The sequence below is a fragment of the Hyla sarda genome, chromosome 1 (assembly GCF_029499605.1).
Source record: "Hyla sarda isolate aHylSar1 chromosome 1, aHylSar1.hap1, whole genome shotgun sequence".
Lineage (NCBI taxonomy): Eukaryota > Metazoa > Chordata > Amphibia > Anura > Hylidae > Hyla > Hyla sarda.
Window position 1 is genome coordinate 596,661,297 of NC_079189.1, and position 16,444 is coordinate 596,677,740.

At 43.5% G+C, this 16,444-nt stretch overlaps 1 protein-coding gene across 12 annotated transcripts in view; it reads left to right on the forward strand.

Annotated features, from left to right (window-relative positions):
- The window catches only part of UNC13B (unc-13 homolog B), a 427,170-nt gene extending 411,605 nt beyond the window's left edge, over positions 1-15,565 (forward strand). For 8 of the 12 annotated variants that reach the window (XM_056547105.1, XM_056547097.1, XM_056547089.1 and 5 more), the window contains 7 exons: positions 2,010-2,066; positions 5,641-5,721; positions 5,841-5,988; positions 7,205-7,261; positions 9,190-9,282; positions 11,857-12,016; positions 14,111-15,565. In XM_056547105.1, the coding sequence (XP_056403080.1) occupies positions 2,010-2,066; positions 5,641-5,721; positions 5,841-5,988; positions 7,205-7,261; positions 9,190-9,282; positions 11,857-12,016; positions 14,111-14,396 (882 nt within the window). In that variant the 3' untranslated portion in view covers positions 14,397-15,565. The remainder of the gene's footprint in view (positions 1-2,009; positions 2,067-5,640; positions 5,722-5,840; positions 5,989-7,204; positions 7,262-9,189; positions 9,283-11,856; positions 12,017-14,110) is intronic. The other 4 variants (XM_056547134.1, XM_056547162.1, XM_056547152.1 and 1 more) reach the window with 1 other exon arrangement.
- The last annotated feature ends 879 nt before the right edge of the window (positions 15,566-16,444 follow it).

Consider the following 16,444-nt stretch of genomic DNA (forward strand, 5'->3'; position numbering starts at 1 on the left):
CCTTCAGCGGCGGATCCGCAGTGTAAAATACGTTGTGGATCTGCTTGTCTAAACATACGCTTAGGGTATATTCACACTTACAGTATTCTGCACATATTTAATGCTGCAGATTTGAAGCTGCGTTCAGTCATGCAGCTTACAAATAAATCTTCAGCTTGAAATCTGCAGCATCAAATATGGGCAGGATACGTCCTAAGGGTAGGGTCACAAGCAGTGGATCCGCAGTGTATTTCCCGCTGTGGATGTGCAGATCCCAGTCACTAGAACAAACCCCCAGCTGCGGCCAGGTAGCCCTGTGTGTCTGCTCGTAGCTGATCTGCAGTGGGAAACTTGCTGGTATGAGCAGACACACAGGGCTACCTGGCCGCAGGAGGGAGCTCACTATAGTCACTGGGGTCTGCGCACCCACATCGTGAAATACGCTGCGCATGCGTTACGTGTGACCCTAATGTTACAAGGTACAGGACTCATTAACTACTTCTCTAATTGCTCTTTTATTTTCACCTTTCCTTCGGGTGGACTTTTGTTCTTATCAGACGGTAAGTCCGGAGGCCCCCTATATTTGTGCAGTACACACATGTTTTCCCACCCGGAAGGCCTTTGTCTAATCCTTCATGTGCCACATCTCCTACCACCCCAGATCAATATCCATTGGGAGTGTTTGAACCCAGTGTTCGAACTTCAATAACCATCGGCTCCGTACCCCCTTTTACCACAACTGTCCTCACATGGTCACCGTCCGGCCTTGGTTTCGGGTAAAGCCTTATTACAGTGGTCTCCAAACTGTGGAACTCCAGCTGTTGCAAAACTACAACTGACAGCATGGAAGCTTTATAGTGGTTTCCAAACTGTGGACCTCCAGCTGTTGCAAAACTACAGCTCCCAGCATGGAAGCCTTTTTACAGTGGTCTCCAAACTGTGGACCTCCAGCTGTTGCTAAACTACAATTCCCAGCATGCTGACGGAATATCTTTGGGGGCAGATATTATGTAGTGTGGAGAGAGCAGCTTTATAGAGAACACCGGAGGGGTACTCCGGTGGAAAATTTTTTTTTTTTTTAAATCAACTGGTGCCAGAAAGTTAAGCAGATTACTTTTAAATTTAAAAATCTTAATCCTTCCAGTACTTATCAGCTGCTGTATGCTCCAGTGGAAGTTCTTTTCTTTTTTAATTTACTTTCTGTCTGACCACAGTGCTCTCTGCTGACACCTCTGTCCATTTTAGGAACTGTCCAGAGCAGGAGAGGTTTGCTATGGGGATTTGCTCATACTTTGGACAGTTCCTGACATGGACAGAGGTGTCAGCAGAGAGCACTGTGGTCAGACGGAAAAGAAATTCAAAAAGAAAAGAGCATACAGGAGCTAATAAGTACTTGAAGGACTAAGATTTTTAAATAGAAGTAATTTACAAATCTGTTTATCTTTCTGGCACCAGTTGATTTAAAAAAAATTAAAAATAATAATAATTTCCACTGGAGTACCCCTTTAAAGTCTGAGCCTGCAGCTTTCCTGCTTGGAGGCTCTGACTTAAGTTGGTTTTCCTTACGTCAAGAAAAGCCATGCAGCAATATGCAGCCTAGGCCTTCAAACTGGACCCCCAGCTGTTGCAAAACTACAACTCCCAGCATGCCCGGACAGCCAACGGCTGTCCGGCATGCTGGGAGTTGTAGTATTGCTACAGCTGGAGGTCCATATTTTTAAGACCGCTGCAGGTAAGATGCTGGAAGGCTTGTTAAAGCCAAGCAATTGTGCAGATGAATCGGCTGCTCCCCGATTACTATTTGGGGCTATAGAACATCGCCCCCCTATGGTGAGGAAACAGCAGAGGTGCTGGAGGAATGAGTTTTCTTTTCTTATTACGATTATTCCCAGGTATTTTTAGATGCCCCGTCTTGTCTCGGGTCGGCCATACTTTTCCCAGCTTTTCTTTGATGGAGGGAATCCCGCTGACAGCCCTGTAAATAACACATTTTTCTCTCCTTTTCTCTCCTCTCCTCCCTGCTGTTTCAGGGAACCCAATTGATTTTCAGCGCAGCCAAGGAGCTGGGCCAGTTATCAAAGCTGAAGGTACGGTGCAATGACCTGGACGTCCTGCCGCTTCGCTTGTGCACGCTTGCTTATGCATGCTTTACATTGTCACACGTCTGCGCGCTACACCGCGTCTGTCCTGCACTGCGCAAACGTTCCAACTGCAATGTATTTCATGATCACTCCTCTTCACGGTGCCTTAAAGGGGTTATCCAGGAAAAAACTTTTTTTATATATCAACTGGCTCCAGAATGTTAAACAGATTTGTAAATTACTAAGGTTGTTCTTTTCTGTCTAAGTGCTCTCTGATGACACGTGTCTCGGGAAACACCCAGTTTAGAAGAGGTTTTCTATGGGGATTTGCTTCTAAACTGGGCGTTTCTCAAGACAGGTGTCATCAGAGAGGACTGAGACAGAAAAGAACAACCTTAACTTCAGAAGCTCATAAGTACTGAAATGATTAAGATTTTTTAATAGAAGTAATTTACAAATCTGTTTAACTTTCTGGAGCCAGTTGATATATATAAACAAGTTTTTTCCTGGAATACCCCTTAAAACTGATTTGTACATTACTTCTATTAAAAAATCTTAATCCTTTCAGTACTTATGAGCTTCTGAAGTTAAGATTATTCTTTTCTGTCTAAGTGCTCTCTGATGGCACGTGTCTCGGGAACCGCCCTGTTTAGAAGCAAATCCCCATAGCAAACCTCTTCTAAACTGGGTGGTTCCCGAGACACGTGTCATCAGAGAGCATTTAGACAGAAAAGAACAACCTTAACTTCAGAAGCTCATAAGTACTGAAAGGATTAAGATTTTTTAATAGAAGTAATTTACAAATCTGTTTAACTTTCTGGAGCCAGTTGATATATAAAAAAAAGTTTTTTCCTGGATAACCCCTTTAATCACATGACCGGCGTGCATTTTTTGCAGTCACGTGGTTAAGCATTTGGTTTTTATAGGTTACTTTTTCACCTGTGTGTGTGTATTCATTAGTGTGTCTATATCAAATCATATATTTTTGAATGATAAAATTTCCGAAGTTTTTTGGAATTTTTCAACTGGCACGCACCTGCAAAATTGCATGCACAATGTGTGTTTTCTATTTTGCATATAGACCTGAGCCAAAATTATCAGATTTTGCTCTATTTTAGGGTACGTTCACACATACAGTATCCTGCGCAGATTTGATGCGCAGGATTTGTAACTGCAGATTAGAAGTTATGCTCAGTTGTTTAGTTTACATTGAAATCTGCAGCAGAAAATCCTGCGCATCAAATCTGCGTATGTGTGAACGTACCCTTAATGTTGTCCGTTCTGTCTTTGTCATTTTACTTGTTCTGCGCTTACGAAGAGCAGCACAACAAGGAAGGGGTTACACAAAGCACTGAACTGCTGCTGAGAAGCAAATTGCAGGTACACGGCCCAGGCTCTCCAGCACATAGCTGTGTTCTGTCCTGATCTATCTGTTACTAGAGACAGACTTAGCCTAACAACAGGCAGTGAATAGATAGCAAAAAAAAAAAACAGACTGAAAGACAACCATAGAAAACCAGATTCACTCCTTTACTCCTTTACAGTTTCTCAATGCCAGTCTATGGATGACATAAGCAACCAAGGAGTGGGGGGGGGGCTCAATCTAGTCCCTAAATAACACTGGGTGCTTGCATCGGTGAAAAAAAAAACAACAGTTATCTAGTAGAAAAGGCTACACTGAACAATAGCAGCACACCAAGCATATAGTGAAAATATACAAAAGTTCTTTATTGCACAATTTAACCATACAAAAATAGAATACCATAGGACACAAGGTATTAATAAAAACATTCAAAATTGACCATGAAAGCCAAAGCACAACTAAGAGGAGAGGCCATGAACCCCCTCCTCTAAGAAAGGCACCTGTCCTGAAAAATAATATAATAATGAACAATGGATGAACCCCAGTCCGCATAGAGACCAGCCCTCATGTAGTGATCTGTATCAATAGTATAAACACTATAACACCTAATGAAATAAAGAGATAGAATACTGAGATGCAATAAGGTATATACAACCATAGATGAGGCAAGCGTTCCAGACTGGAGGACATCCAAAAGTCAGCAATAGTGTAACAAGGACAGGGCCACAGAGGACCCCATGCGTTCCGTTGCCAACTGGCAACTTCCTCAGTTGGCAACGGAACTTCCTTCCTTCCTTGACAACACCCCTGAGGAAGTTGCCAGTTGGCAACGGAACGCGTGGGGTCCTCTGTGGCCCTGTCCTTGTTACACTATTGCTGACTTTTGGATGTCCTCCAGTCTGGAACGCTTGCCTCATCTATGGTTGTATATACCTTATTGCATCTCAGTATTCTATCTCTTTATTTCATTAGGTGTTATAGTGTTTATACTATTGATACAGATCACTACATGAGGGCTGGTCTCTATGCGGACTGGGGTTCATCCATTGTTCATTATTATATTATTTTTCAGGACATGTGCCTTTCTTAGAGGAGGGGGTTCATGGCCTCTCCTCTTAGTTGTGCTTTGGCTTTCATGGTCAATTTTAAATGTTTTTATTAATACCTTGTGTCCTATGGTATTCTATTTTTGTATGGTTAAATTGTGCAATAAAGAACTTTTGTATATTTTCACTATATGCTTGGTGTGCTGCTGTTGCTCAGTGTAGCCTTTTCTACTAGATAACTATGGATGACATATATGGCTCTGTGGAGTTTTATTATATAAAACGGTATACGGTCCCATATGCATAAACCATGGTTTGTCTGTTACGTAACCGTATATTCACTGCATATGTTTGTTAAATAATATTGTACTCAATGAGAAGCGTATAAAACCGTGTGTGTATATGCGGTTTCATTGCTCATGTGGCTTTAAAGGGGTTATCCAGGAAAAAGTTTTATATATATAGATATATATATATATATATATATATATATCTCAACTGGCACCATTAAGTTAATCATTTGTAAATTGCTTCTATTAAAAAATCTTAATCCTTTCAGTACTTATTAGCCACTGAAGTTGAGTTGTTGTTTTCTGTGCTCTCTGATGACACGTGTCTCGGGAACTGTCCAGAGTAGAAGTAAATCCCCATAGCAGAGGGGTTCCTCTGCTTGTCTCTGGAACTCTGTGCAGTTCCCGAGACAAGCAGAGGTGTCAGCAGAGAGCACTGTCGCCAGACAGAAAAGCACAACTCAACTTCAGCAGCTGATAATTATTGGAAGGATTAAGATTTTTTAATAAAAGTTATTTACAAATCTGTTTAAATTTCTGGAGCCAGTTGATATATATAAAAAAAATTCTCCTGGAATACCCCTTTAATATCCCTAAACCGTCTGCCAACCATAGTTTGAACACACCCATACACTTATTGAACTCTGGATGATGATTGCAGTGTGCTCTGGTGCCATCTTGTGGTTTTGGTAAGTCACAGCAGTCTGGGTAAGGTAAAACCTGTAGGTTGCCGCTTTTGGCTTCTGGCCTTTGTAATTGTCTTGTACTTCTCATTTTCGTAAATTTTATACTGAATGCTCAATGATAGGACATTAAAAAAGTCTACTTGTGGGCAACACCCGGCGGCTGGGCCTTATTGTAAACCCCTCCTGTCCCTACAGGATCATATGGTAAGAGAAGAGACCCGCAGTCTAACCCCAAAGCAGTGCGCTGTAATGGATCTGGCTCTGGATACCATAAAGGTATGTACTGGACTGATCACTCCAGTGATAAGCCGTACATCCTACCCCTTTATAGTGAGGGTTTGCTTCATTGTCCCCCTCCTTTCTCTGTCTCTGAGCATGTCTTTTTCATGTTCCAGCAATACTTCCATGCAGGAGGAAACGGCCTTAAGAAAACATTCCTAGAGAAGAGTCCGGACTTACAATCGCTGCGCTACGCCTTGTCGCTGTACACACAGACCACGGATACACTCATCAAAACTTTTGTGCAGACCCAGACGGCGCAAGGTATTGTACACGATACAGGGAAGCTAAGGTTTTGCTGTATAGCAGCGCCATCTAGTGGTCAAAAGTGATGCACAGTCTAGAACAGTGTTTTCCAAGCAGTGAGGTGCAAAACTACAACTCTCAGCATGCCCGGACAGCCGAAGGCTGTCCGGGCATGCTGGGAGTTGTAGTTTTGCAGCAGCTGGAGGCACCTTGGTTGGGAAACACCGGTCTAGAGCAGTTTTATATTATAAAATACATTTTATATTATAAAATGTTATAAAATACTGAGGAGGTGTAGGAATATAGATATAAAGGACACAGCTATTATAAGATGTTGGATATAACATGTTGAACCCTTTACTGCCCTTAATCTGTGAAGGGCCACTCCGAAAATAGTGTAGGGGAATGCACACCGCAGTTTGGGCATGAGGCAGCGCTATCCGGCCAGAGAATTGTGAAACAGGCTGCTGCTGTATGCCCACTGTTCATGCTGTGTCCCATTCATTTCAATGAGCTAGAGACTGCGGTCGGGTCATTTTCGGAACCGAATGTGCTTTCGCAGCAGACCGCTTTTTTTTTTTAGGTATACAGTCTGAAAAGGACCTGATCAGGGTCACTCTGGTCGGCTAATTGAAATACATGAGGTATGGCACGGGCTGACATATGCCCAATCTGTGGCACACATGTAACCTAAAGGTATGTTCACACTACGGAATCTCCGTGCGGAATTCCAATCAGGAATTCTGCTCTGAGATTCCACTTGAGCGGTCGCTGCTGAAATCCTTTAGCACTAGGACTGCATGGACCTGCGCCGTCACCATTGATGGCAATGCAGTCTCCATGTAATTATTTTCATGCAATATGAGTGCAATTCCACACGCAGAAATTCCGTAGCGTGAACGTACCCTAACTTAACAAGATAAAATGGGAAAAAACAAGAAGATCTGCCTCTCCGGAGTTTGAAAAAGCTGAGTGATAAGCTACTGATAGCAGCCATCTTGCTTGACACTCAGCTTTCCCAAAAGCAGATATAACCTATATACGACTGCCAGCAATATACAGAAGGGGGCGAGCCAACCAGTTTATCCCATTGTGTCTCCTGTCGAGGACAGTCAGTCTCCGTAAAGCACGTCGTTGTCTTCACTTGTCGATCTTGTGTGCTTTGTCTTTGTATAACTCTCTCTTCACCTCTCTCCTCTTCTCTCGCCTGCTATCTCTTACATCCGTGTCTCAGTGCATGATGGGAAGGGTATTAGGTATACGGCTAATGAGGACATTCGCCCCGAAAAGGGTATGTGTGCGGTATTGTTGTAGAATTTTCTATAGAGAAATTAACCAAATGGGTTCCCCTCCCCATTTACTAGTGACTGAGACAACTACCACATAACCCCCATCTACTATTCTAATTGTACCCTAAAAATGACCAAGATACTGCTGTTTAAAGGGTATGTACAGCTCTGGAGTATAATACAGGATATAACTCAGGATCAGTACAGGATAAGTAATGTAATGTATGTACACAGTGACCTCACCAGCAGAATAGTGAGTACAGCTCTGGAGTATAATACAGGATATAACTCAGGATCAGTACAGGATAAGTAATGTAATGTATGTACACAGTGACCTCACCAGCAGAATAGTGAGTACAGCTCTGGAGTATAATACAGGATATAACTCAGGATCAGTACAGGATAAGTAATGTAATGTATGTACACAGTGACCTCACCAGCAGAATAGTGAGTACAGCTCTGGAGTATAATACAGGATATAACTCAGGATCAGTACAGGATAAGTAATGTAATGTATGTACACAGTGACCCCACCAGCAGAATAGTGAGTACAGCTCTGGAGTATAATACAGGATATAACTCAGGATCAGTACAGGATAAGTAATGTAATGTATGTACACAGTGACCCCACCAGCAGAATAGTGATCACAGCTCTGGAGTATAATACAGGATATAACTCAGGATCAGTACAGGATAAGTAATGTAATGTATGTACACAGTGACCTCACCAGCAGAATAGTGAGTACAGCTCTGGAGTATAATACAGGATATAACTCAGGATCAGTACATGATAAGTAATGTAATGTATGTACACAGTGACCTCACCAGCAGAATAGTGAGTACAGCTCTGGAGTATAATACAGGATATAACTCAGGATCAGTACAGGATAAGTAATGTAATGTATGTACACAGTGACCTCACCAGCAGAATAGTGAGTACAGCTCTGGAGTATAATACAGGATATAACTCAGGATCAGTACAGGATAAGTAATGTAATGTATGTACACAGTGACTCCACCAGCAGAATAGTGAGTACAGCTCTGGGGTACAATACAGGATATAACTCAGGATCATTGTATGTACTGTATTAGTGTAATTGGGAAGAGTTTTGTAGGATCACGTAGTATATAGATAACAAGCCCAAGTAGTGATGGTAGATTGTCATCTTATGTGTGTCCGGCCACTCTACATGTTCTACGTCTGCCATGCACCCAAGGCACCCATTCATACACCCAAGGCGCCATCTCCTGCTGGGACTATGTGAACACTTTATGACCATCATTTAACATATTAAACATTCTTGAAATGTGAATCTTGTCTTATACTCTGTTTACCACCAAATCTGCATTTTGCTGAATTGCCGGAAAACATTACTAAGGGGAGATTTATCAAAACATGTCCAGAGGAAAAGTTGCTGAGTTGCCCATAGCAACCAATCAGATGGCTTCTTTCATTTTTGAAAAGGCCTGTGGAAAATGAAAGAAGCGATCTGATTGGTTGCTATGGGCAACTCAGCAACTTTTTTTTTTTTTTATAAATCTCCCCCTATGTCTCTTATATGCAATTAAACTGTTTGCTTAGATTCAGCTGGCAATGCAGCTTTGGAGGTGAGTGGAGCAGTGTTTCCCTGCCAGTGTGCCTCCAGCTGTTGCAAAACTAAACTCCCAGCATGCCCAGACAGCCAAAGGCTGTCTGGGCATGCTGGGAGTTGTAGTTTTGCAACAGCTGGAGGCACACTGGCTGGGAAAGACTTGAACAGAGTAGAAGATAGGATACATTTCTTTGTAGTCAGGCTTGATCCTGGGTGGTATACCTACCTACTCACAGCTGAGGATCCGTTACTAAACCACAGTATTATTATTATAATATTATTATTATTATCGGGCTGGTGATTTATTACTTCTATAGACGTATTTCTCTCTTTTCTAGGCTCGGGTGTTGATGATCCTGTGGGAGAGGTGTCCATACAGATAGACCTGTTCACACATCCTGGGACTGGAGAACAGAAGGTGACCGTGAAAGGTACGAACAGGACTGCAAAATTACCCTCTTTTATTTAATGCAATCAAAATCCAGTATACCCTGGTGGTGGGGCCGCCTGGCTCCTTTAAGTACACTCCCATGTTCTACTTGGGCTGCTCATCCTGCAGGCCTATGTGGACCTTAAGGCACATCCTGCAGCCCTATAAGGACTTTGCAGGACATCCTGCAGCCCTATATGGATTTTGGAAGACATCCTGTAGCCCTATATGGACTTTGCAGGACATCCTGCAGCCCTATATAGACATTCTGCATCCCTATATGGATTTTGGAAGACATCCTGTAGCCCTATATGGACTTTGCAGGACATCTTGTTGCCCTATACAGACATCCTGCAACCCTATATGGACTTTGCGGGACATCCTACAGCCCTATATTCACTTTGCGGGACATCCTGCAACCCTATGTGGACTTTTGAAGGACATCCTGCAGCCCTATATGGACTTTGCAGGACATCTTGCACACCTTTATAGACTTTATGGGACATCATACAGCCCTATATGGACTTTTCGGAACATCCTTCAGCCCTATATGGTCTTTGCGGGACATCCTGCAGCCCTATATAGACATCCTGCAGCAATATATGGACTTTGTGGGACATCCTGAAGCCCTATATAGACAGCCTGGAGCCCTATATTTACTTTGCGGGACATCCTACAGCCCTATATTCACTTTGTGGGACATCCTGCAACCCTATATGGACTTTGCGGGACATCCTGCAGACCTTTATAGGCTTTATGGGACATCCTACAGCCCTAAATGGACTTTGAGGGACATCCTTAAGACCTTTTATAGAATTTGCAGGACATCCTGCAGCCCTATATGGACTTTGTGGGACATCCTACAGCCCTATATTGACTTTGCAGGACATCCTGCAACCCTATATGGACTTTGCGGGACATCCTGCAGTTTTATATGGACTTTGCGGAACATCCTGCAGCCCTATATGGACTTTGCGGGACATCCTGCAGCCCTATATAGACATCCTGCAGCCCTATATGGACTTTACGGGACATCCTGCAGCCCTATATTCACTTTGCGGGACATCCTACAGCCCTATATAGACATCCTGCAGCCCTATATGGACTTTACGGGACATCCTACAGCCCTATATTCACTTTGTGGGACATCCTGCAACCCTATATGGACTTTGCGGGACATCCTGCAGATCTTTTTAGGCTTTATGGGACATCCTACAGCCCTATATGGACTTTGAAGGACATCCTTCAGCCCTTTATAGAATTTGCAGGACATCCTACAGCCCTATATTAACTTTGCAGGACATCCTGCAACCCTATATGGACTTTGCGGGACATCCTGCAGACCTTTATAGAATTTGCTGGACATTCTGCAGCCCTATATGCGCTTTCCACCTTGTAATTTTCAGGAGACCCCCTACACATTAGATCCTTCTTCCATACCAGTGTGCCTCCAGCAACTCCTTTGGCTGTCCGGGCATGCTGGGATTTGTAGTTTTGCAACAGCTGGAGCACACTGGTTGGGAAACACTGCAGTAGATAATTGGCTGGTCTCAACAAAATTGGCAGAAATCTATATTGATGCATATCTTGTGCCTATAGCCATCTTCTGTAGTACGGTTCCCTACTAGCATTGATGATTCAGCTCTCTATATTCTGACATCCTGCTGAGCTTGTGCTTAGGTACAGAAGCCAATCTGAAGAAACAGAGCTGCAGCGTAGCAGGGGCATTTTATTCTTCTACAGACTATGTTGTTGATTATGGCTGTACCCCAGGGGGAAAAAATGAAAAAGTGACAAACATTGAAAGGAGACAGCTAGTCCTCCACTTTAGGGAATGTTCACACACATATAATCTGCTGGTAAATCAATGATAAAATCTGCAGCATAAACTACCTGAATTTACATTGGAACTTTTCTGCAGGTCATTATGCAGACTGTACATTATTTTCCTGGTGGTCTCGCCTATTCCTGCTGCTATGTGGAAGTCATTACATATATAAATAGGGTACTCTGGTGGAAAACTTTAACTTTCTGGCACCAGTTGATTTAAAATAATAAACAGATTTGTAAATGACTTCTATTAAAAAAATCTTAATCCTTCCAGTACTTATTAGCTGCTGAATACTACAGAGGAAATTCTTTTCTTTTTGGAACACAGTGCTCTCTGCATCACGAGCGCAGAGCTCTCTGCTGACATCTCTGTCCATTTTAAGAACTGTCCAGAATAGGAGAAAATCCCCATAGCAAACGTATGCTGCTCTGGACAGTTCCTAAAATGGACAGAGATGTCAGCAGAGAGCACTGTGGTCATGATGTCAGCAGAAAGCACTGTGTTCCAAAAAGAAAAGAATTTCCTCTGATGTATTCAGCAGCTAATAAGTACTGGAAGGATTAAGATTTTTTTTAATAGAAGTAATGTATAAATCTGTTTAACTTTCTGGCACCAGTTGATAAAAAAAAAATATATATATATATATATATGTGTGTGTTTTCCACCGGAGTACCCCTTTAAGAGTACCGCTGTCGGCCTGTAGGTGGTGTGATCTTATTAACCTGATGTCTGCTTCTCTTCCAGTGGTGGCAGCAAATGACCTGAAATGGCAGACGACTGGAATGTTCCGACCTTTTGTGGAGGTCACTATGATAGGTCCTCATATGAGCGATAAGAAGCGGAAGTATACCACTAAATCGAAGAGTAACAACTGGGCTCCCAAATACAATGAAACCTTTCACTTGTGAGTATAATGGTGCAATCAATGAGAACCGATAGGTAGGGTGTTCATAAATGTGGAAACCAGTTACAAAACCAAGAATACAGTCTATGTCAGTGTTTCCCAACCAGGGTGCCTCCAGCTGTTGCAAAAGTACAACTTCCAGCATGCACGGACAGCCTTTGGCTGGCCGGGCATGCTCGAAGTTGTAGTTTGGCAACAGTTGGAGGCACCCTGGTTGGGAAACACTGGTCTATGTGCTCTCTAGAAAGCAGTGACATCAACAAGAATAGATCTTAGATCAGCAGTGACATCACCAAGAATACGCCTATCTATTCACTAAAGATCAGCAGTGACATCACCAAGAATACGCCTAGCTATTCACTAAAGATCAGCAGTGACATCACCAAGAATACGCCTAGCTATTCACTAAAGATTAGCAGTGACATCACCAAGAATATGCCTATCTATTCACTAAAGATCAGCAGTGACATCACCAAGAATATGCCTATCTATTCACTAAAGATCAGCAGTGACATCACCAAGAATACGCCTATCTATTTATTAAAAAACGTATGGTGAAAACCGTATGGAACCGTACACACATACGGTTCTGTATGGTTCCCATTGACTTCCATGTTAAAAAAAGTATACGTTTCAATACGGTTTTTCACCCGGACCAAAAACCATGGTAGGCTACGGTTTTGTTTACGGGAAAAAAAAAACTGACAAAACCGTACAAGATGCAAAACGGACGCAACCTGATGCATCTTTTGGCATACGGTTTTCAATGGAGAGTCAATGTATGCGGTTTTCAAAACGGTTCCATACGGTTTTCAAATTGAACACGTATACAGGAACTGTATTACAAAAACGTGGTGTGAACCCAGCCTTATCCAATCACTAGAGTTCAGCAGTGACATCATTGAGAATACAGCCTATCAATTGCCTTGATATCAGCAGTGACATTACCATGAATACAGCCAATCCATTCACTAGAGATCACTGACATCACCGAAATAGCAGCCTATCCTCTACAGAATGGAGACATCAGTCTGTAGAGATTAGATATTTCAGTGATGTCTCCATTCTGTAGAGCAATGTTTCCCAACCAGGGTGCCTCCAGCTATTGCAAAACTACAACTATAGTTATGCAACAGCTGGAGGCACCCTGTTTGGGAAACACAGCTGTAGAGGATAGATAAGCTGCTATCTCAGTGATGTCATCAGTCTGTAGGGGGAAGATAGGCTGCTATCTTAGTGAAGTGAGATAGAAGCCTATCTATTCCCTGTAGACTGATGACATCACTGAGATATTCCCTACTGACTGATGATATTCCCTACTGACTGATTCCCTACTGACTGATGACATCACTGAGATAGCAGCCTATCTATTCCCTACAGACTGATGACCTCACTAAGATATCAGCCGATCTATTCCCTACAGACTAATGACATCACGGAGATATCAGCCTATCTATTCCCTACAGACTGATGACATCACTGAGATATCGGCCTATCTAATCATTACAGACTGATGACATCACTGACATATCAGCCTATCCCCTACTGACTGATGACATCACTGACATATCAGCCTATCCCATACTGACTGATGACATCACTGAGATATCAGCCTATCCCCTACAGACTGATGACATCACTGAGATATCAGCCTATCCCCTACAGACTGATGCCATCACTGACATATCAGCCTATCCCCTACAGACTGATGACATCACTGACATATCAGCCTATCCCATACTGACTGATGACATCACTGAGATATCAGCCTATCCCCTACAGACTGATGACATCACTGAGATATCAGCCTATCCCCTACAGACTGATGACATCACTGACATATCAGCCTATCCCCTACTGACTGATGACATCACTGAGATATCAGCCTATCCCCTACAGACTGATGACATCACTGACATATCAGCCTATCCCCTACTGACTGATGACATCACTGACATATTAGCCTATCCCCTACTGACTGATGACATCACTGAGATATCATCCTATCTGTTCCCTACGGACTGACATCACTGACTTTTTGGTGAAGCATAGCCTAGTACATACTGACTGTAACTCTTTCCTTTCTCCCTGTAGTATTCTGGGTAATGAGGATGGACCGGAGTGCTATGAACTTCAGGTGTGTGTGAAGGATTATTGCTTTGCCCGTGAAGACCACGTGTTAGGAATAGCAGTGCTTCAGCTGCGGGACATTGCTGACAAAGGCAGCTGTGCGTGCTGGTGTCCGATGGGGCGCCGCGTCCACATGGATGAAACCGGACTGACCATCCTGCGCATACTCTCCCAAAGGACCAATGACGAGGTTGCCCGGGAGTTTGTGAAGCTGAAGTCAGAGACCCGCTCTACAGAGGAGGGCAGCTAAACCCAGACAGTGTCCTCTCCTATGTGCCAATCCATTCAGCTCTTGCTGCCTCTGGGTTTCCTGTCCCAAAAGTCGCACAAGTGGACAGGAGCGGGCGGCGAGCTGCGCAGATTATTTATTTTTGTGTATTGCCTGACGCCGCAGGAAACCTTCAGTAAGCAGAAGGCATCTGGTGTCCTGTACATAAGATATTTATATGAAGTGACTCCTATTCTGTCCTCGAAGGTGCAGTTGGGTCCTGGACATCCCGGCTCGGTTGCCGGCGCCTGCTGATCTATTTCCATGACTGTTAAGGCCACGAGTCACCGCCGGCTGTGGTGCCGGACCGTGCTGCGCGCAGACTTGGAGGTCAGTCCTCGTTTAAGGCGCAGGCACATGGATTGTGGGTCACATGGCAGCTGGGATCAACGCGCCGCAGATCCCAGTCTCATCCGCCATCTTCTTATCACCTTGCGATACACTATGTTTGTCTTTTTTATTTAACCTATTTAAGAAACGTGTCAGTTTTAAAAGTTACATCGTTTTTACTGCTTTGTAACTTTCCACCTTTAGAATTCTATTTTATTGTTTTTCATATTTTTTTGCATTATTAGGCGGTTTAGTAATTTAGTCTGTATTATTGATGATGCACCTTTTAAGGGAGAAAGTGTTACGATTACTAGATATATATATATAACGTGCCATATATCGCTTGGCTGGTGCTCCGCAACTAACGTCGGTTTTCTTACAGCTAAAAGGTGGATATTTTTTTTATATATATTATATTATATTTTGCACTAATTTGGGGTTGAAGTGTCTGCACTCAGCACTAGATCCACCATGGGTGAGAAGAACAAGACACGACGTGGATGGAGAACGTTCCTTCTATCGTTGTATTACAAGGTGTACTCCCAGTGTGGCTGCTGAGTTGCCTTCAACAATACATCCCCCTCCTCTGTAATTTACAATGTACAGACATAAGAAGCCCCCAATCCTCCTCCCTAGGTATGTTATGTTCATTGCTGCTCCTGCCAAGACCACAGCTCTTCCCCGGTGCTGCATGTACAGCGTAACAGCCGCCATGTTGGGGACAACTTTTCGGTGAGAATATAATGTAGACTCTATATCGTATGTGCCATTGTCACCGACCACATAGCTCAGCCCTAAATAAAGATCTTTATTGCAGCATCTCAGGCATGGTTGTGTCGCTTGTCTCACTGGTGGAGAATGGAGGGCACTGGTGTCACCCACTGACCCCCTGCAGGGCACCAACTCTAGTCTGTGAGCAAGATATCCAATGTGGTGACACCATCCCATTACTAGGGCAAGTGCAGACCAGTGATCGGCTGCAGCGTCTCTTGCCCAGGGATGTAATTGGGCACCTTGGCACTGCTCTTCTTCACTTCTCCTCCATCTCCTCCCCTTCACTTCTCCTCTATCTCCTCCCCTTCACCTCCTCTTCTTCACTTCTCCTCCCCTTCTCCTTTCCTACACCTCCTCTCTTCCTCCCCTTCCCCCCCCCCTTTTTCTCCTCCTACCCTTCTCCTCTCCCTTCTCTCCTCCCTTTCTCCCCTCCTTTCTCCTCCTCTTCTCCTCCTTTTCTACTATTCCCTCTCTTCTCCTCTCCCCTCTTCTCCTCCTCCTCCTCCTCTTATCCTCCTCCTCTTCTTTCCCCTTCTCCCATTCCTTCTCATCTTCTCCTGCTCTTTCCCCCTTCGTTTCCTCCTCCTCCTTCTCCTTCTCTCACCTTATCACTATATTCCACTGGGCTCCACGTTCAGAGGCAGCAGTGTTGCGGCCAAATTTCTGTATGTATTTATGTTTTCAGGTATCACTTATAATACAGCATGTGAATAAGGTTTTGCAATTGTGAACGGAAGTCGAAACGTGGAGAAGATTTTCATATTCACAACGTTGCCAGTAGGTGGCAGTAATTCCATGGACAGTATCCATTGCAATGCATAGGACAAACTTTCCCAATTAGGGTGCCTCCAGCTGTTCCAAAACTTCAACTCCCAGCATGCCTGGACAGCCGAAGGACTGCCATATAGAACTGACAATCTTCATTG